The sequence below is a fragment of the Alexandromys fortis genome, unplaced genomic scaffold (assembly GCF_014885135.2).
Source record: "Alexandromys fortis isolate MF-2015 unplaced genomic scaffold, M_Fortis_MF-2015_v1.1 scaffold_246, whole genome shotgun sequence".
NCBI lineage: Eukaryota > Metazoa > Chordata > Mammalia > Rodentia > Cricetidae > Alexandromys > Alexandromys fortis.
This window is the reverse complement of record NW_026068131.1, coordinates 326,283-348,791: the sequence shown is the minus strand read 5'-3', so window position 1 is coordinate 348,791 and position 22,509 is coordinate 326,283. Positions and strand designations below refer to the sequence as shown.

General features: G+C 36.1%; 1 protein-coding gene across 1 annotated transcript in view; it reads left to right on the top strand.

The window, feature by feature from the left end:
- The window catches only part of LOC126490838 (heat shock factor protein 3-like), a 48,404-nt gene that overhangs the window by 297 nt on the left and 25,598 nt on the right, over nucleotides 1–22,509 (top strand). The window contains exon 2 of the mRNA XM_050126053.1: nucleotides 9,281–9,389. Within this exon, the coding sequence (XP_049982010.1) occupies nucleotides 9,281–9,389 (109 nt within the window). The remainder of the gene's footprint in view (nucleotides 1–9,280; nucleotides 9,390–22,509) is intronic.

Here is a 22,509-nt window from a genome sequence, read left to right as displayed (position 1 = left end):
TGGCAAAAACTACACTCGTTTTCTATCATTTTTCATCTTCATAATCACTAAACACTTGATATATGAGTAAAAATTTACTCAGAATTTTATCGCTTTGCCATAAAAGTATACATAGCACATACTCCAACTTTCCCACCAAGCGTGCCTAAACTGGGTGTTCCAGGGCTAGCTACTATCACCGTTTCTGAGAGAATTTGTGATACACCTTATTTTATCACTGGGGCCTTGTTAGTCTTTCATTGTGTGAGCTGGGTGAATTATATATGCACCCTTTTCACTGAGATTTTGATTAACATTTAGCTTCAAATCACTCTGGCTAGGGATAAAATCTTGTAGAATCTGTTAAAAGCAGGTTGTGACTAGTTCTCTAAAGCATCATGTCCATTTGTTTTTAAAAGAAGGTCTCACTCTATAGCCCAGGTTGGTCTTGGTTCATGATTATCTTGCCTCAGTCCAGCTCAGTACTGGTAATACAGGAATGTACTACCACACTCAGCCAAGGTAAAACTTTTTTATTAATAAAATTTCAAACACAAATATAAAGTGGTATAATGAAAACCCAAGTACCACAGCTCACTTCAAATGGTGGTCAATTCATAGCCACTCTTATTTCATAAACAGCTCTTACTCATAATTCATTTGAGAAAATAGTGTGTATCATCTTTAATTTATAACTTCTTCATAAATATATATTTAAAACAAAAGAAATATAAATTTAAAACAAAAGAAATATTGAAGTAAATGTTTTATATTTAAAGAAATTAGAGCTGGGATGCAGGTCGGTGGTACTTATATGAAAGGCTCTGGGCACATCACCAAAAGACACAAAAATAGTGATAATATCTTATTAATTAATTAATTAAATTGGCTCCAAGAGTTTAGAATCAATCTTTGTATTGCACTGAGCCTTACTGCGGGATTTTCATGACTAAGAAATCATTCAAAGCTCACAGGTGCTGTTTCCTTGGAATATATGCTTCTATTGCTGTGATTAGAGTCTTTATATCTGGGTAGGACTACGGACTGCTTCCTTCCCTTGGCAAATTACATAGTACTTTCTTGTATTATGGAAGTCAGACTGAAAGAAGGAGGTTTTCAGGTTCGATTCAGCTCAAATATTCTGAGTCTTGTGTCCTAAATCAAAAGCAACAGCAATAACTATATTCTTTTGAGAGCTACTTGGATTTCTCCTAATGACAACTTTGAAAGTGGGTTTGCCATGCCTGGTGCTAGAGTACTGCTAGATAGTCTCTGGCTTTGGGGGAAGACTATCATTCCAAGTGACATAATTTCAATTAAACCATTTGTATATATACAATATAATACACTTGCATGCATTATCTAATTTTAAGTAATCACAAAATAGCTTAGTTCCTCATGGCCTTTTCAGACGTATTTAATGTTTCTTTTTGTCCTCCCCCCATCTCTTGTGCTGTCCTTACTTTTTTCCTCCAGAATCAAGATTCACTGCCCCCCCCCCGTTTTTCCTTTCACAGCACCTGTATCCTACTATTCCTTCCCCTCGAGCTCCACGCTGTCTACCCCACCCACGCCCACAGGTCCCTTTTTACTTTCTGAGTATTTGTGGTTACCAGAATTGATATACTCACGTATACCTGAGGTTAAGAACTAGGAACCACAAATAAAAAACATTCAGCATTTATCTGTCTGGGTCTAGATTACCCCACTTAGTGTACTCTTTTAATTCCATATATTAACCTGAAAATTTCATAAGTCTATTTTCCTTTGTAGCTGAATAATGAATATTTGCACCCCATTTCTGCCATCCATCCATCAGGTGAAGGACATTTTAGTTATTTCCTTTTCCTAGTTATTGTGAGTAGTGAGCTATGAAGATGGCTGAGCAAGTGTCTGCTGGAGTAGTGAGATGTCTAGGCCCTTGGCACATGTGGAACAGCGGCATAACTGGGTGGTAAGGTAACCTTTTCTTTTAAAAGAGCTTGAAGATTCTCTCCACTGATTTGAGAGTGACTGTAGCAGTTTTCAGTCCCATCAGTAGTGAATGATGTGTGTCCCCCCCCCCCCCCCCCCCGTCTCTACATCCTAACCAGCATTTGTTGTCAGTGATTTTCTTGATCTTAACCGTTCTGACTTGGTAAAATGAAATCTCCTTCACCAAAGTTTTATAAGGAAAAAGCAAATGAAAAACAGAAGTCAAAACCACTAACGCTCTCAAACAGAAAAGCAAAGAAGTTAAAATGTGGTAATCATCAGAGGTTAGAGGTTAGTAGAGCAAAATAATGTCATTACAAAGGGTTGCAGTATTTTGTGTATCATGCTCTTTAATTAAGCAAAAATGTACTCTTACATGCAATGGTACAAAACCAGAATATTTGCTTGTTTATGTGTAGAACAAAAACTCTTTTTGAATATTGAAAATATATAAAACTTGTTTGTGACAGTAATTTTATCAGGCCATTGCACATTGGACCAGAAAAACATTTATGAATTTTGAAGATGATATATACTGTAATTCTTCAATTAGGATAGTGGATGCTTGAGCAGTGATATTTTTTAATCTAGGGTACTTTATTTTTTGAATTATATGTATGTGATCTGTGTGTGTGTGCCTGTATGTCTGTGTATGTCTGTGTACCATGTGAATATGAGTTGAGTTCCCATGGAGGCCAGAAGAAGGTTTCAGTCCCCTGAACCAGGAATTGCAGGTGGTCATAACTGCCTGATGTGGATGCTGAGCATACTTGGATTCTCTGCACGAAAAAGTACCTGCTCTTAACTTCTGAGCTAGTTTCTAGCTCCAAATATTATTTTTGATAATGGATATAGAAGTATGAAACAGAAGAAAATGAAACTTTTCCTACATCCTAGCAACACTGAGTTAGAATCAGTTTTTAAATAACAGTTTTACTAAGACGTGTTGTTCGTTTCACTCAAAGAATGTAATTCAACGTTTTTTAAACATGTTTTTTAGAGTGGTACATTTACCACCACAATTTAAGAACATTTTTATCTTGTGAAAATTATCAATCTATGTCCATTCAGTCAGTGTCCAATGTGGAATCATGTTTAAATGCAAGTCACCCTGTTTCACTAACACTTGGATTCAGTTCCAAATCTCAGTTGCTTGCACAGTGTCCTATGAGAACATTCAGAAGATATCTTTTCTAACAGCAAACCCATTTCAGTGCTGGAGCAATTCTTATTAACTGTGCTGTGTGAGACTCATAAGTAATGCCTTTTGTGGAAGTATTAACCTTTCCTGTATACTCTACATATGTGATTGTTTGAATGAGAGATCCCCGCCATAGGCTTGAGTATTTGAACATTTGGTTCCCAGGTGGTGTCACTGTTGGCAGCAGTTTAGGAGACTCAGCATTCCTGGAGGAAGTATGTCATTAGAGACAGGCTTGGAGGTTTTATAATCTTACCCACTTCCAGTTCTCTCACATTCTCTGTGAACCATGCTTGTGGTTGAGTGTGTTATCTCTTTGCATCCTGCTCCAGCTTCTATGCCTCCCTGCCCTGATGGTCTCTTAGGCCATAATAAATTCTCCCTTTTGTAAGTTATCTTGGTCATAGTGCTTTATCACAGTCACTAAAAAGAAACACCCATACCCACATGCACACATTCTTAATATAATGCACACATGCATAATATTTCTTGATATATATGTATTAATAGTTTACATTGTGCTAATAAGATAGCACTATAGACTACAGACTACTAAATACACATATATACATATATATTTATGTATGTGTGTATCTCATTTTTTGATTCAGTAGTCCATATTGCTATGTTATTACCTTTAATTCTAGCATTGTTACAGCTCACATATTCATGAGAAAATTCCCCCAGTAAAGCAAAGCAGTGTCTCCAGATGTGTTCGCTCAGTGAAATTAGCTATTGTACTTGCAGTTCATTTTTTTCTTATCCGAAAAGATCAGTTCTATCCATCATGTATAAGTTATAAGTCTAATCTTGTAGCACAATGAATAAAAGCCTAGGGACAGAAATTGGGGTTCAACCTGAAGATTAGAAAAGCAAAACAGCCAGCCACTGGCTTTTGCCTCTACCTCAATCTGAAATGGCGACCCTGACTCCAGGAATCTCAGAATGAGACTGTGTGAATCTTGTCTCCTCCTGTCTTATATTCCTCTCTAGTGCTGGGATTAAAGGCATGCACCACTATCGCCCGGTTTCTGTGGAAAACTAGTGTGGCTACTAGGATTAAAGGTGTGTGTCACCACTGCCTGGACTATAAGGCTGATCAGTGTCGTTGTTTTACTCTCTGAACTTCAGGCAAGCCTTATTTAATACAAATAAAATATCACTACCTCAGCTAGTTATTAAATTACTGGGCAAGATGAAAATGAGCCCAAAGTCCTTTTGTATTATCAGACTTAAAGATTAGTAGGTTTGTCTGCCAAGTTGCACTTTTATCATTTTTAGAAAGCCATGGTGCCCATCTATTCTGTAGATGATATTTAGTATGGTGTTAGCAGCCTCCTGATTAGATTCTATTTTCTCCCCTTTTGTAGAAAATAAATTAGTATGAATGTTTTCTCTTTTGATTTTAGTTCTGATAACACAATGCAAATAATTACTTTCTAATATTTCCAATGCTAGGAATCAAACTTAGGGCCTTGTGCTGCTGGTCAAACCCCTGCCACTGAGCTAATCTCCAGACACCCCTGTTTTTGTTCAGTAAGAACTGACTGTACAGAGACATTGCTCTTAAACTTGTGATCCTCCCCCAATTCTCCTCCTGAATGCTAAATTACGCGTGTGATAATATTCCACGCCAATTACCTGTTTTCTATTTGAATTATTTTTAAGTTATCATACAAAGCAATGGGTCTAATTATGATATTTCATCCACATGTCATTATAATTTATTCTTATTTACCCCCTCTCTTATTGCCCTACCCTATTTCCCAAGCCTCCTCTTGCTGGTCCCTTCCCCACTCCTGTTCAATGTCACCGTGATCTTTCTAATATGTATGTTATTTTCAGTACTCACTATTTTATTTTCAAAAATCTAAAGATGGAGCAAAATAAACAATGCGGTTAACTTGAGACATACATCACTACGTTTTCTTTCATTTCATTATGTATCATTATCAAGCCTCTAATTATTAAGAAACCTTTCATCCAGTTTATAGTTAATATTCTTCTCTATGACATTTTAAACTTTTTGACTCCTTTTAATTGGACTATTTTTTGTATCTCCTCAGAGGGTTGATCAAGAAATAGAATAATATGATATTTTGAAGATATTTTCTGACATTCTTTATTAGTCTCTGAAGACCAATCAGTTCTTTGAAAAGCTAAGGTGGTATGGGTTCTGGTTTTACAATAAGTTAGTTTATGAATAGTTTTGAGAAGCAAAAGCAACTAAAGATAACCCCATCCTTCTAAAATGCACATACCTTTCATTATAGTGACTCGGGGACTCCACTAATTACTAGAATAGAATGAACTAAAATCCTTGGCTCCAGGGACAGAGAAATGATTTAGTGGGTAAAAGTACTTGCTACACAAGCAGAGGACCTAAGTTCAGATCCCAAAATTCAGGTAAAATATATGTCTGGGATGTGTGTGTGTGTGTGTCTGTGTGTCTGTGTGTGTCTGTGTGTGTGTGTGTCTCTGTATGTGTTGAAGACAGGAGAATCACTGGAGATTTCTGGCAGCCTGCCTAGTACCAGGTTCATGAAGAAACCTTGACTCCCGGGAGCAGGTAGAGAAATCAAGTAAGTCACTTAATGTCCTTCCCTGGATTCCAGAAGAACATGAAATGCGTACACAGGAACATGCACCTTTGAACATACATATACACCACACACACACAATCTTGGTAGTTTGGAGGGATTATAAGGAGCCATGTAACCTCTAAAGAACTAAAATATCTGTGGAATTTTATGGGTAAATAATAGATGAGCAGGGCCTATTTTCTTTTCTTTCTTTCTTTCTTTCTTTCTTTCTTTTTTTTTTTTTTTGAGACAGGGTTTCTCTGTGGTTTTGGTTCCTGTCCTGGAACTAGCTCTTGTAGACCAGGCTGGCCTCGAACTCACAGAGATCCGCCTGCCTCTGCCTCCCAAGTGCTGGGATTAAAGGCGTGCGCCACCACTGCCCGGCCAAGGCCTATTTTCTTATTCTTAGGTGAAGTAGGGAATCAAGTTTTAAAATTCTTCTAATTTCATTTAAGTTTAAATTTCTAATTTAAGAGAATGAGCAGCATATAAGAATATTATCACCTTTGTCTACTTTAAAATACTTTTTGTTGCAGTCTACTTTATAGAAAGTAAGTAATTATAGTGCTATCCGCTGATAACTGTTGTTCTTCAGTTTGAGCAATAATATTGTTTTGTATGTTTAAATATCATTTGCGAGGAGCACTGATGCTAGGGCTTGAATTTAGGTGTCTGTCATTGATCTATATAATTATCATTATCACATATCTCTGTCATTTATTATGCCTTTTGAAATTTTGCCCTTTTCATTTGAAATATATCATTATGATTAATGCACCATGTCTAGTAAAAACTCAGAGACAGAAATTGGGGTTCAACCTGAAAGTCAGAAAGGGAAAACAACCAGCCAGTTAATCTTACCTGGAAATCCTGCTTCCAGGAATCTCAGAATGAGACTGTGTGCAAGAGCTGTCTCCTCCTGTTTTATATTCCTCTCTAGTATTGGGATTGAAGGTATGCACCACTATTGCCCAGTTTCTGTGGCAAACTAGTGTGGACATTGGGATTAAAGGTGTGTGTCACCACTGTCTCGTCTGTAAGACAGTGCAGCTGTTTTTCTTTCTGATTCTCAGGAAAGCTTTATCTACTAAAATACAAATGGGATATCACTACATTTCCCATTTGTTTCTAAAATAAAAAGAAGGCTATTAACTAATATAAGAAAAACTATGAACAGTAAGTGTAATGACTATATACAATAAATACTCAAAGAAGTGCATCAACAATGTCTAGTCTATTTGCATTGACAAATTCAGAGAAAATACTCCAAATGTATGCTATCTTGGTGAGTCCAAAGTCTTGTACCTATTTTATTTTCTTTTGTAACCTGCTTTCTGCATCAGATAAACAAGGAAAACTATAACTATCTAGTCTTCAACTCCCCCAGAGACCCAAGAAGGAGATATTATTAACTGAGTAAGCAGAAAGTGCAAGCAAGTGACTTCCAAACAATGTGAGAGATGACAGAAACAGCTGGCTGCCTGGACAGTCACCCAAAGTTCCTCTGCAACATTGGGGCTTCTATCTTTGGCCTAGAGGTCTAGCAAATCCAACAAACTTTTCTGTGAAGTGGGATATTTTGAAGGGCTGCACCTCCTTATCTTGACAATGTTTAGCAATCACTTTCTTTTGTGTCCTGCTTGTCTAATTAGGACAGCATACTGTCAGCAGTCAAGGCAAGGGTGTTTTCTTGCCCAATGGTTTACTTTTGCCACAAAGAAAGTAAACTATGTGAAGTTTCTTTAATGTCCATTATCTACTCTAAAGTAGATTGGTACTGCCAGAAGCAGATTTGTCTCATTGTCATAAAAAATGAACCTATGTTATTAAAATATCTTAAATGTCATATTCTCAAGATCTCTGAAGTGTTTGAAGATGACTTGTCTATCTAAAATATATCTTTGTTTGACCTTGGAAACATACCTAATTCTATTCACGAAATATTTTATATAGCTTTACTTTTTAATCACTGTGTAATATTTACTTGTGCAGACTTAATTATTATATTAGTATTAATGTAGTTTCCAATTTTAAATATTATATACAAATACTTATGTAACTTTATTATTAAATCTTATCAAATTTTAGCAATTATTTTCTGTACAATCTTGAATTCGAATTTCTAATCCAAAGACTGAGTGCTTGGGAACTTTGAATGTCTACTGTCAGCAATATTAAAACAATTTAAATTCTGGCAATATGAAAACCTGTTTATCTGCACTCTTTCTAATTTGCAACCACTGAAGATTAATATTTTCTTTGGTCTTTGTTAATTTGATAGACAAAAGATTATATCTCATTGTAATTTAAATTATGAAAATTATTCTTGAAAACAGAATTGTTTTTTGTTGTTGTGATAAAATACCTTGACACAGGCAACTTAAGGGAGAAAGTGTTTACTTCAATACATAGTTCAAGGTGACAGTCTGTTTTGATGAAAAAAGTCATAGTGGCCAGAGCTTGGAGAAACTAGCCACGTTGCATCCATACTAAGGAAGCAGAAAGTAAGGAGTGAATGTAGCATACTTTTTAGCACCTTCTCTCCCCTTATACAGTCCAGAATTCCTGGCTCAGGGAATGATCTGACCTGAAAGTCAGAAGTGTCTTCGCACATCAATTAACACAGTCAATTTCATCCCCTGTAGGCATAGTTAGAGGTCCTTCTCCCAGGTGATTCTGGATTTTGTCGAGTTGACAACTAACACTAAACATTACAATTGGCTAATTCTTTTTTTTTTTCCTTTTTGATTTTTACAAACAGGATTTCTCTGTATAATAGTCCTGGCTGTCCTAAACTCAATTTGTAGATTGGGCTGGCCTCAAGATCACAGAGATCCACCTGCCTCTGCCTCTCAATTTCTGAGATTAAAGGCATGGGCTACCACGTGCAGCTGGACTAATTCTTTGAATTACTGTCTGTGGAGAGTCTCCAAGTCTGTGGAGAGAAAGTTTCCTTGTATAATCCAGACTGAAATTAAACCCTCAGTCTTCTTGCTTTTGCTTTCCAAATGCTGGGATTACAGATATGCTCAACCATATCTGATTTTACCTGTTTATATTTAATTTGTGAGATTTGGGGACACATGCTTTCATGATCAATTCATTGCATTATGCTTGATAGTACTTCTTTCTTTCTTTTGGTTTGTTGAGACAGAGTTTCTCTGTAGCTTTGGGGCCTATCCTGGAACTAGCTCTTGTAAACCAGGCTGGCCTCGAACTCACAGAGATCCACGTGCCTCTGCCTTCCAAGTGCTGGGATTAAAGGTGTGTGCCACCACCGCCTGGCCTCATGGTATGTCTTTTGCTCATATTCTGTATCTTTATGATATATTTTCCTCCATGATAAAGAATTGAAACCAGAGTCTTGTGCGTGATATAAATATACTCAACTAATGAGCTATACTTCCAGTGTGAAGAATTATTTAATTTGGACTTTAAATTTTCACAAGTTGGGGAATCAAGTGACATTATTTTGAATTATTGCTTGAGTGAAACCTTATTTTTTTCTATAAATGACTATGTTTTGGTTTTCCTTTATTACAAGGATGGTCAGAGCTTTGAGATTGTGAATAAAGAAAACTTTTCTAATGAAATACTACCAAAATACTTCAAGCATAACAAAATAGCCAGCTTTATTCGACAACTCAACATGTGTAAGTATGATTTAATTGCACAATTATTAACATTTATCACAAAAATATCTATTTTATTGTCAATGAATAATTAGAAGTCCAAGTTGAGTGAAAGCTCTTACTGCAGTATATTGTTTAAAGTCTGCATAGCCTTTCTTATTGACTGAAGTTCTTCCTTAGTTACTTTTCTATTGATATGATAAAGTACCAAGACCAAGGCAACTTTTAAAAGAAAGCACGTAATTTGGCCTTATAATTCTAGGGAGTAAGAGCGCAGGGCAGCAAGCAGGAAAACATAGCACTGAAGCAGTAGCTGAGAGCACACATCTTGAAACACAGCCACAAGCTCAAAGCCTATCCCAGTGACACACTTCTTCCAAAAAGGCCACATCTACTGACCTGTTTTACCAACTAGAGACCAAATATTAAAATATATGTGCTTATGGTGGCCATTTTTCTTTGAAACACTAAAGATTTCAAACATAAAAATTTCCTTTCTGGAAAGATCTGATTTAAAATTTTGAGTTCAGAATCATGCAGCTGGCTGGGACCAAAGATTTATCTAATTTAATCTTCCTGTGCCGGTGCTAAAGAATGGGGACTAAAGGGATTAAGTATGCTTGATCCAGATTGTACAGCTAGGTAATTCGTTCCTTCATTAAATATACTTTAGTTCTCCCATTTCTAATCTTTAAAATTCTGAAAGTATTACATAGTACAAATGATAATTATACTGTGCCATAGGCCTGATTTTTCAACATAAGTTTTTGTTTTACTAATATGGAGACATTATAAATACAAAAGGTACAGACAAATAATGTTTGTATATGAAAACAATAGTGTTTTGTCTTCATTATTTTTAATGTAAAGTTTTATAAATATTTCCCCCATTTAAAACGTGTTATTTTATGTCATACCATTATTAAGGTTATTTTCATTTTTGACACTTTAAAAAGTTTTTTCTGTTTTTATTTCTCTCAGATTTTCTTAATAAGCCTCTATTATAGTAACAATTGTGTACTATTGTTACAAAATATTTTTAAAATAATATCAAATTTCTTTTTGGTAGTAAAACTTCACTGAGGGACTGACTTGATGTTTACATTGTTATTGCTAGTCCTTCCTGACTTTGTCACAATTAGTACAAAAGTTTCCAGGGCTATACTGAATCCACTTTGCAATTAGCCAGTGACTTCCTCTTCAGGACATTCATTGATCAATCACTGCCTACTTTCAAGGCCTAAATGAGAGAGAAGTAGTATACAATGTGGTGCTCTAAATTAGCCAGGGTAACAAATGCAGAAACTTGGTATTTCTTAATAGCACACGCTATTTCACTTGACATATTTAACAAGGACCAACCACAGCTGCAAGCATAGCAAGAAGTAAATATAAAGATTTCTTTTTAACTCTAAAATTAATACATGCAGTTATTTTGCCCTATTTTTCTCCTCGTTCAACATTACGACAGTAATATTTAACCAATCTTACTTTAACTACAGATATAATTTATTTTTACACTTACTGAGAAAAGAAAACTATTCTTTTAAGTCTTTTTATTTTCATTAGCTCATGCAGTTTCTCTACCCTCACTCTCTCCAATACATATTTTAAAAAATCAGAATTGAGGAATACTCATAGGGGGAAATGTAGTATTTTGCTTTCAGAGCCTGAATTACCTCATTAATAATATTATTTTCCAGTTCTATATATTTTTCTGCAGACTTTATTTTTTTATGTCTGAGTAAAATTTCATTATGTACAGATCACGTTTTCTTTGTCCATTCATGTGTTGATAGAAATCTACCTTGAATTTATTTCCTTGCTTTTATGAACAGAGTGTCAATAAATAAAGATATGTACTTACCCAGGAATGCTGAATTAAGTGCTAAATATGGTTTTTCATGATATCTTGTTGATTTTAATTATCTCCATGATTTGTGGTAATTTTTTATTGATTTTTATTGAGCTCTACATTTTTCTCTGCTACCCTACCTGCCTCTCCCCTCCCCACTTCAATCCTCTTCCAGGGTCCCCATGCTCCCAATTCACTCAGGAGATCCTGTGTTTTTCTACTTCCCATGTAGATTAGATCTATATAAGTTTCTCTTAGTATCCTCATTGTTGTCTAAGTTCTCTGGGATTGTGGTTTGTAGGCTGGTTTTCTTTGCTTTAACAACCACCTATGAGTGAGTACATGTGATAATTGTCTTTTTGGGTCTGGGTTACCCCACTCAAAATAATGTTTTCTATCTTCATCCATTTTCCTGCAAAATTCAAGATGTCATTTTTTCTGCTGTATAGTACTCCCCTGTGTAAATGTACCACATTTTCCTTATCTATTCTTTGGTTGAGGGGCATTTAGGTTATTTCCAGGTTCTGGCTATAACAAACAATGCTGCTCTGAACATAGTTCAGCACATGTCATTGTGGCATGATTGAGCATCCTTTGGATATATACCCCAAAGTGGTATTATTGGATCTTGAGGAAGGTTGTTTCCTAATTTTCTGAGAAATCACCATACTGATATCTGAAAGGGTTGTACCAGCTTGCATTCCCACCAGCAGAAGGAAAAGAAGATTCTCTGATCAAATTGAGAGTAATATTAATATATAGGTATAAACAGAAATATTTAGATGATAGTAGTTTGATAATAGGACCACGTAGCAAAATGGCAATAGTTTTCCCATAGGGACAGTGACCTCCCCAAACATGAACTGCTGACTAGGTTTATGCTGGCATGACTTTCCTCCTATGGAAATGATCTCAAATTTCCAGGTTGTTTGTTCATATAATAGCCATGCATAATTAAGCACATTTTGTTTTACATGTCAGTTTTGTAAGATGCAGACTTCAGGCCTGGGTGAAAGTGATTCATGCCTTTTCTCCTGCAGCAACCTGATAGCGCCTCCTGGAACAGTGAAAGCTAGCCCATAGAGAGAAAATGTCCTGGTCAGAGACTGCTTTTCCTATGTTCTACAACCACAGTGTGTGGTTTCTTCAACAGCAGGGTCTTCACATCTAGTTATGGTGGGCAGCCAAGATTGATGGCAATAGTCTGTGTTGTTTTGGGGGCCACTGGTTCTCCAAGACCAATAATTCATAGGAAAAGAAACTATTCTGGGTCTTAAGGTCTTCATTTAATAATCCATGTCTTCTGGGAGCAGCATTGTCCACTCATGAAGGGTAACTTTGTTTATATTCTTTTACAAAATAATGTTTTTATTTTTTTATTTTTATTTTATTTATTTATTTTAATTAATTTATTTTTTAAATTTATTAAAAATTTCTGTCTCTTCCCCACCTCTGCCTCCCCTTTCCCTCCCCCTCCCCCAATCAAGTCCCCCTTCCCCTCGTCAGCCCAAAGAGCAATCAGGGTTCTCTGCCCTGTGGGAAGTCCAAGGACCACCCTTCTCCATCCAGGTCTCGGTAAGGTGAGCATCCAGACTGCCTAGGCTCCCACAAAGCCAATACGTGCAGTAGGCTCAAAAACCCATTGCCATTGTTCTTGAGGTCTCAGTAGTCCTCATTGTCCACTATGTTCAGTGAGACCTGTTTTAACCCAGGCTTTTTCAGACCCAGGCCAGCTGGCCTTGGTGAGTTCCCATAGAACATCCCCATTGTCTCAGTGTGTGGGTGCACCCCTCGCGGTCCTGAGTTCCTTGCTCGTGCTCGCTCTCCTTCTGCTCCTGATTTGGACCTTGAGATTTCAGTCCGGTGCTCCTATGTGGGTCTCTGTCTCTGTCTCCTTTCATCGCCTGATGAAGGTTAATATTCAGGAGGATGCCTATATGTTTTTCTTTGGGTTCTCCTTCTTATTTAGCTTCTCTAAGAACCCGAATGTCTCAATGTCCTTTATTTATGGCTAGAAACCAAATATGAGTGAGTACATCCCATGTTCCTCTTTTTGGGTCTGGCTTACCTCACTCAGGATAGTGTTTTCTATTTCCATCCATTTGCCTGCAAACTTCAAGAAGTCCTTGTTTTTTACTGCTAAGTAGTACTCTAATATGTATATATTCCATACTTTCTTCATCCATTCTTCAATTGAAGGGCATCTAGGTTGTTTCCAGGTTCTGGCTATTACAAACAATGCTGCTATGAACACAGTAGAGCATATATTTTTGTTGTATGATAAGGCCTCTCTTGGGTATATTCCCAAGAGTGGTATTGCTGGGTCCAGGGGTAGGTTGATCCCGAATTTTCTGAGAAACCGCCACACTGCTTTCCAGAGTGGTTGCACAAGTTTGCATTCCCACCAGCAATGGATGAGTGTACCCCTTTCTCCACAACCTCTCCAGCAAAGGTTATCATTGGTGTTTTTGATTTTAGCCATTCTGACAGGTGTAAGATGGTATCTTAAAGTTGTCTTGATTTGCATTTCCCTGATCGCTAAGGAAGTTGAGCATGACCTTAGGTGTCTTTTGGCCATTTGAACTTTTTCTGTTGAGAAATCTCTGTTCAGCTCAGTGCCCCATTTTATAATTGGGTTGATTAGCCTTTTACGGTCTAGTTTCTTGAGTTCTTTATATATTTTGGAGATCAGACCTTTGTCAGTTGCGGGGTTGGTGAAGATTTTCACTTTTATGCAGGATCATAGTTTCCATATAGTTTTTCCATATAGTTTTTATGTTGCTTGATCCTTCCCCCATCCCATTTTCTCAATTTCTCCATGCCACTTTTTTCTTAGAATATTTTTGCCTCCAATATTCTCCTTTACTTTCATTTTGCCTATATTTTACTAAGCTGGGATCCACATATGAGGGTCTGTGGTGTTTCTCTTTCTGAGACTGAATGATTTCACCCAGTAGAATGTAGTCCAGTCTTCCCCATTCACCTGCAAGTTTTATTTTATTTCTCTTTGTAGTGGAGAAATTCTATTATGTATATATATAGTTATTTTTTACCCATTCTTCAGTTGATGGACACCTAGCTTGATTCCATATACATTTTCTAATTAATAATTAAAAATAAATTATTATAATTAAAATAGCAGTGAAGATAGTTGTATAAGTATCCTGGTAGTAAAGTACAGAGTATTTCAGTATATACCCAGTAGTGATATAGCTGAGTCATATGGTAAATCTAATTTTAGAGTTTTTGTTTTTAGTTTTTATTCTTCTCTCATACAATACATCCTGACCACAGTTTCACCTCCATCCTCCCTCCCAGTTTCCCTCCTCCACCTCCCCTCTCCCCTAGAGTCACTGCTTCTCCATTTCTCTTCAGAAAAGAGAAGGCCTCCCGGGGATACTAACTGAACATGGCATGTCAAGATGCCATTATACTAGGCACATACCCTCATATCAAGGCTGGATGAGGCAACCCAGTAGTAGGAAAGGGACTTATGAACAGGCAAAAGAGTCAGAGACATCTCCCACTTCCGCCTCTAGGAGTCCCACAAAAACACCAAGGTACACATATATACAGAGGACCTACCACAAACCCATGCAGGTACTGTGATTGTCGCTTCAGCCTCTGTGAGCTCCTGACTTTATTTATTTATTTTTGAGAAATCATTTTCAAAGTGGCTACAGTAGTTTCCACCACACTCACAACAACAGTGGATAAGTTCTCCCTTTCCACCACATCCACTTGATCACTTATTGTTATTGCTGATGACGGCCATTCTGTCTGTCTGATGAGACAGAAACTTAAAATCATTTTAATCCTCATTTCTCTGATAGTTAAGGATGTTGAATACTTTAAAAGTGTTTATTGGGCATTTTGTTTCTTTTTTAATTTTTAGAACTATTTTGAAATTATAATTACATCATTTCCCCCTTCCTTTTCCTCCCTCCAAACTTTCGTATACTCAGCCTCTCTTTTTTACAAATTTATGGCCTCTTTTTTGCATTAATTGTTATATACATATATGTTTCTACATATATTCCCAAATAACTGCTCAGTCTGTATGTTATATTTATAACATTCATATCCATAATTCAATGTATAAAACATATATATGAATATATGTGTATTCATATATATTTCTTCAAGGCTAATTATTTGCTATTGGATAATCAATTGACATGTTCTTCCCTGGCAGTGAGTATCTCTCCTGTTCTCAACACTCTTTGGTTGTCTGTAGTTCTTTGTGTAGGCTTGAAGCTTTTGGGGCTTTCCTCCATCTACTTTAGTTAGCCTTATTTAGCTCAACTTTGAGTGGTAATGTAGCTGACAATATGGGAGTAGTTTCCGACATTACAAGGAAACACAATCTTCACAGAAAACTGTGGGTTTTTTTCTAATTTTTCCACAGTATTTCTGCCACTTTTCTCTAATGTTCTCTGAGACTTGGGTTCAAGAGTGTTTTACAGATATGTCAGTTAGGAATGCACTCCATAAGTCTGCTTTTTGATTAGTTGTGGTTTTCCATAATGGTTTCCAGCTGTTGCAAAGAGAAGTTCCCTTGATGAGGAGTGGGAACTACACTTATCTGAGGGAATAAGGACAAATATTTAGAATGTAATTAGGAATTATTTTGGTTTAGTAGAGTGGTGATTATTGGTTTTCCTTCAAGATCCATGACTTCACTAGCTCTGTTTAGTTTGCTATATTTCCAGTATCAGGCACAATTTTCCTCTTGTTGAGAGGAGTTTTTGTCCACTTCGAAAGCTGTTGGTTAGTGCCGAGATATGCATGCCACTACTGTACCCATAGAGTTAACATGCCATTCTGTTTTTATAATAATTAATAGATCTCATAGCTGGATACAACTATTGGTTGCTTCTCTGTTTTAGAAGCTTCCGTGTCACCTTCTGATACAATGGAAGCCAGTCCTCAGACCTCTCTTAGGCATTCGGGTTAGTTGCAACTCAAAGCTCTCTGGGCCTGAAGTTCATGGGGTATTCAGAAATAGAGAATTATCTTCCACAGATAGGAGATGACCAAGTGCAATAGCAATAGCCTGTAACATTTTGGAAGCCTCTGGACAACCCTCAAAAACAACTCAAAAGAGAGCGCCTCAAGTCTGACATTAGGGTTTTTTTTTTTTTGACAGAAGGGTTTTGGCTCTTGGAGAGAACATATTCATCCCAGAGATTAACATTTATTATAGACTTTTAAAAAGTACATAGCCAATTAATAGCAAAATGATTGCAAGCTAAGAACAGACCTTGGGCCACACTTTGTGTAGGATTGTCATACACTCTCTTTTATCAATGACTTTCTTAATCATTTTTTTATTCACATCAAATGCTTTCCTCCCCAAAATGCTTTTCTGTTCCTAGTATCTGTTCATCAGAGTTGTTTTTCTGCCATGCCCAGCCTCGCTCCATGAATGGACTTGACTGAGCTAGTAGAGTAATAAAGACAAGCAGGTAGACACAAAACTCAGACAGAAATGCTAGTATCAGGTTATCTGAGCTCTCAGATGGAGGGACTGCAGTACCACAGAAACTCAGCAACAGAAAAAGAAAAAGAGTAGAAGGGGAAAATGTAAATAGAAATGGCCAAAGAATGGTAGCACATAAAGAAGCACTACCTGAAGATACAATAAAAACAGAAAGGAAGAGAAATGCAGATAACCTAAACAATGCCAGGACTTGAGAGGCCAGGGAATAAAGATGCCCTCAGCCTCGAAGATAGCCCTAAAGAAAAGCAAGAAATCAAACAAAAAAGAAAGAGATAGAGGTTGCTGGAGAATTGGCCTAACAGTCATTAAGCACTGACTGTTCGTCTAGACAATCCATATTTGGTTCCTTGCATCGAAAGGGTGGCTGACAACTGATTCTAATCCCAGTTTCAGGGGATTCTGACTTCCTCTTCTGGGATCCTTGGGCACTGCACATACATGGAAGATAAGCCTACATGTGAACAAGATACTCATACACAAAATTAAAAATAAACAAATCTTTATGAAAAAGGGGGAAGAGAAGGAGAAAAAGAAGAGAAGGGGAGAAAAAAGAAAAGAGAGTGGAAGGAAAGAATAGAAAGAAAGGGGGTTGGAGGAAGAGAGAGAGCAGGACAGGACAAAGCTAGTTCAAAATTGAAGTTACATTATAGATAAGTATTAAAAGTGAAGGCAGGCAAAGTGATGTGGTTCAGTGAATAAAACTAACTGCCCCAAAGCCTGATGACCTGAGTTAAATTCCTGGAACCCACATGGTAGAAAGAGATAACTTCTGCCAGCGATCTTCTGACCTTCACATATATAATATGGAATGCATGAACATACATGCATTCCATAAACATAAAACATTAAGACAGTAATGGAAAGACAACTGGGCAGGTTCACAACATCTATTTCTAAGTGGTCACTCACTTGACTATATGTGCAAAATCTGTCTGTGCTCACTGGTCTTGGCTCAGGACAAGACTTTTCTGTATGTCCTCACTTGTATGGATGTAGATGCAGAGCCTGTCTCTATGTGGTCACTCTCCTCGGCAAATATTAAGATTCTCTCTATGAAGAAAGTTGCATAATCACATATGTAGAGTCTGATATATGTTGTCACTCATGTAGGTTCATATGTGAATTCTTTCTACCTGCATTCGTATACAAGTGTTTTTATTTTGGATATGAATTAATTTTCAACATAGACAACACTGGCTGCCTTTATTTTGTCGGTTTTACTCTAAATACACTTGACATCACCATCTAGACATAATTAATTGTTGTCTCCTATATGTTCCCAAGTACTAGTATTAACTTTGTTGTAATGTAGTAACTGTGAATGCATTTATATTCCCTACTCTGTTATCTTTCTTACAAGCAAGAATCTCATCTTATTGACTTGTAAATACTCCACATAACTTGGCAAACCAGCTATGTTTGATTAAATGATGTTCATTAAATGTTTGCAAATGGATACTTGATAAGAATATTTAAAGTTATAGCTTCAAATGCCCAGAGAGCATGTTAACTTCCTTGTAAGTATATTCCAAATGGAAAGGAATTGTATCTTTCTTGTAAAAATGTGGTATTTTGATGAGAAAAATAGCCCTCATTTGATTAGTTTTATGTTATTTGCTTTAATAGAGGATGTAGAAATTGGAAATAAAAGTTATACTTCTCATCACATGATAGGGAAATAATCCTTCAGAAAGCAATTCTTGAAATAAATGTTTACTTTTAAATATACTTGGACAATTTTCTGCTATTTATTAAGCATGGATTTATAGTAATCTGTGTTTAAGTGTATTACTTCATAGACATTATGGCTATGCTCTTAACTGAGGATGTATTCTATTACCCTCTTCACTCTCCTTTTGCAAGACTTTTTTTCTCCTCTCACTCCCATATAAATAACAATGTATAAAATGTAGAACCTGGGTTCCATATGAAAAAGGAAGTGTGGTGTTTATCTTCTCAGCTTGAGTTATCAGTCTTCATATAATATTTTCTAGTTCTGTTCATTTGTTTTCAGAATCTATAATTCATATTTCTTTTGGATAAATAAAATTTATGTATATATATACATATATATGCTGTCCACTAAAGAGTTGAGGGACATTTAGACTGATTCATTTTTTCCTATTATGAATAGAACAGTTGTTAACATGGGTATGCAGAAATCTTTCTGTTAAGATGTAGAGTCCTTTGAGTATATTAGCAAGAATCATCTAGCTGTATTATATGTAATTTACTGTTAGTTTTCCTAAAAAAAAATCCACACTAATTTATACAATGACTATATCACTTTATATACCTACTGACAGTGATTTAGAGTTTCTCTTTCCTTACACAGTCACCAAAATTTGTTGTCATTTGTTTTGTTTTGTTTTGGATAATAACTATTCTGACTATGGTTAGAGGAAATTTTAGAGTAACTTTAATTCGGATTGCTAAAGATAATGAACACTAAAAAAATTAATTGGCCATTTTAATTCCTTCTTTCAGAACCCTCTCTTCCATTTCTAGCTTTTTTTGAATAGTTGTTTATTTGTTCTTTAGATTTTTAAATTATTTGTACATTCTATATATTAATGCTCAGATACATTATTGGCAAAACTTTTCTTTCATGCTGAAGGCTGTATCTTCCCTTCAAGAATGGCTCTTTTTCTGTGCAGAAGCTTTATGACTTCAAGAGGCCTCGCTTAATCCTCCCCCTCATTTCCCGAGTCACTGGAATGCGATTCTAAAAGCCCTTACCTCTACTTATGATTTGTAGTGTTTTTCCTACTTTTTCCTCCAGCAGTTTCAGACTTTAAGGTTTCACATTGAGGTCTTTGACTGATTTGAAGTTGATTTGTTGTGCAAGATGAGAGATAAAATTCATTTGTTTATGTGTATCTATCCAATTTCCCCAGCATCATTTATTAAATAACCCTTCTTTCTTTTGTTTTTGTTATCAGTGTTGTCTTACCATGTGTCTGTAGCTGTGTGATTTTCTATCTGGATCTTGTATTATTTTCCATTGATTTGTCTTTGTCCCAGGACTATGTTGGATTTGTTACTGCTTCTCTGTAATAGTCCTTAAAATTAGGTATAGCAGTCCTTATCATTACTCTTCTGTTCAATGTTGTTTTGTGTATCTAAGGTCTTATAGGTTCTAAAATGAATTTTAAAATCTTTTTCTACTTCTGTGAAGAATGATAATAGATTTTTTTTTGCTTTCTTTTTGGTTTTTTTTTTTTTTTTTTTTTTTTTTTTTTTTTTTTTTTTTTTTTTTTTTNTTTTTGAGACAGGGTTTCTCTGTAGCTTTGGAGCCTGTCCTGGAACTTTCTCTTGTAGACCAGGCTGGCCTTGAACTCACAGAGATCCTCCTGTCTTTGTCTCCCAAGTGCTCAGATTAAAGGCATACACCACCACTGCCCAGCCTGATAATCGAATCTCGATTGGGATTGTATTCTGTGAATTGCATTTGGTACAATGGTCATTTTCAGTGTTGATTCTCCTAATCCATGAGTATGAAAAGTATTTACATGGTTCAGTGTCTTCTTCCTTTTCTCTTGAATATTTTCAAATTTTTGCTATACAAGTCTTTCATTTCTCTGATTAGGTCTACTTCAGAATTGGGGCAGAACTTTGCAACAATAGTGAATGAGATTTTTTCAGCATATTTGTAATAGGTATGTAAGAATACTATCAATGTGGGGGTTAGTTTGGTATCATGCCATTTTGATAAAAGTGTTTCTCAGGTCAGTTTTGAGTGGAAAGTTTACAATGTCTTATATATAGAATTATACCATTTGGTTAATTTTGTATCTTGCCATTTTGCTGAAAGTGTTCATCAGTTCAAGTTTTAGGTGGAGTATTTACTGTGCATTATGCATAGAATTATATTATCCATAAGTAGGGATAAGTATACCTTTCTTTTCATATTTATGTTTTTTGTTTCTTTTGTCTTATTGTTTTAACTAAGAATTTCAACATTACAAAAAGTAAGAGTAGAGAAAGTGGCTTGGGATTCCATATTGTCTTACCTCAACTTAGGTCCCATTCCTTCCTACCTCCTGCGTTATCTGAAAAACAGAGCTCCTCCTCTGAGCTCTTCATCTGTGGGAATCAAGAAAGTTGCCCAAAATCAGAACAACTCTGAGATTCCATCTTACACCTGTAAGAATGGCCAAAATCAAAAGCACTCATGACAACTTATGCTGGAGAGGTTGTGAAGTAAAGGGAACACTTCTGCATTGCTGGTGGAAGTGCAAGCTAGTACAGCCTCTTTGGATACCAGTATGGTGATTTCTCAGAAAATTAGGAAACAACTGTCCTCAAGACCCAGCAATACCACTTTTGGGTATATATCCAAAGGATGCTCAATCATGCCACAAGGATATGTGCCGAACTATGTTCAGAGCAGCATTGTTTGTCATAGCCAGAACCTGGAAACAACCTAAATGCCCCTCGACCGAAGAATGAATAAGGAAAATGTGGTACATTTACACAGGGGAGTACTACACCACAGAAAAAAAAATAATGGCATCTTGAAATTTGCAGAAAAAATGCATGGGGCTAGAAATCATAATATTGAATGTGGTAACCCAGACCCAGAAAGACAATTATCAAATTTACTCACTGATAAATGGTTTTTAAACATAAAGCAAAGAAAACCAGCCTACAAATCACAATCCCAGAGAACCTAGACAACAATGAGTACTCTAAGAGAGACATACATAGATCTAATCTACATGGGAAGCAAAAAAAAAAAAATCTCCTGAGTAAATTGGGTGTGCATTGGGACCATGGGAGAGGGTTGAAGGGGGGAGGGGAGAGGCAGGTAGGGGAGCAGAGAAAAATGTATAGCTCAATAAAATCAATTAAAAAAAGAAAGTTGCCAAGATCACCACCCACCTCAGAACTCTCTATAAACACCTAAGAAGTCCTTGTATGGGATACATTTCCAGCAGATAACTTTACTCAGCTAAATTATCAGTCATAATTGTGATGGAATGAAAAAATTCCATGATTAAAACAGACTCAAAGCATTTATGACAACTATACAAGCCTTACAAAGATTATTGGATGGAATACTTCAGAACAAAGAAAAACACTGGTAGATACTAAATTACAGAATAATATCAGGTTGGTAAGAGTAAATGACTTTGAAATCATACTGTCAAGAATGGACAGGAAATCCAGCAGAAAGAATAGAAAAAAAAACAGGAAAATATCAGAGTTAAATGTCAGAGACCAAATGATTCTAACAGACATCTACAGAATATTTCCTAACATTACAGAATATATTTAAATTGATAAATGTGTTAAAGACAAAAATCTCATGCTTACCTCAATAGAGGACAGAAAGATCTTTGACAAAAATCCAACATCCTTTTCATAGTGAAGTTGTTAGAGGAATTTGAATCAGAGGGAACATTCCTCAAAATATTAAAATCCATATATGACAAGTGCACAGTCAACATCACCTTTAAATGGAGAAAAACTTGAACCAATATTATTAAAATCAGGAACAAAAGACTGCTAACTGTCTTTACTCCTATTTAACATAGTGCTCAACGTTCTATCTAGAGCAGAAAACAATAGAATTTTAACAAAAGAATACAAATAGGAAAAGAAGCAGTCAAATTATGGGAGATGATGTGATGCTATAAAAGATGCCAAGGACTCCGACAGAAAATTCCTAGAACTTACTGCACTTTCCACAAAGTTGCTGGATACAAAATCAACATATAAACAAGCTTTTCATTTTCACAATGTTCTATTAGTCTATTGTTGATATTAATTTATGGGGA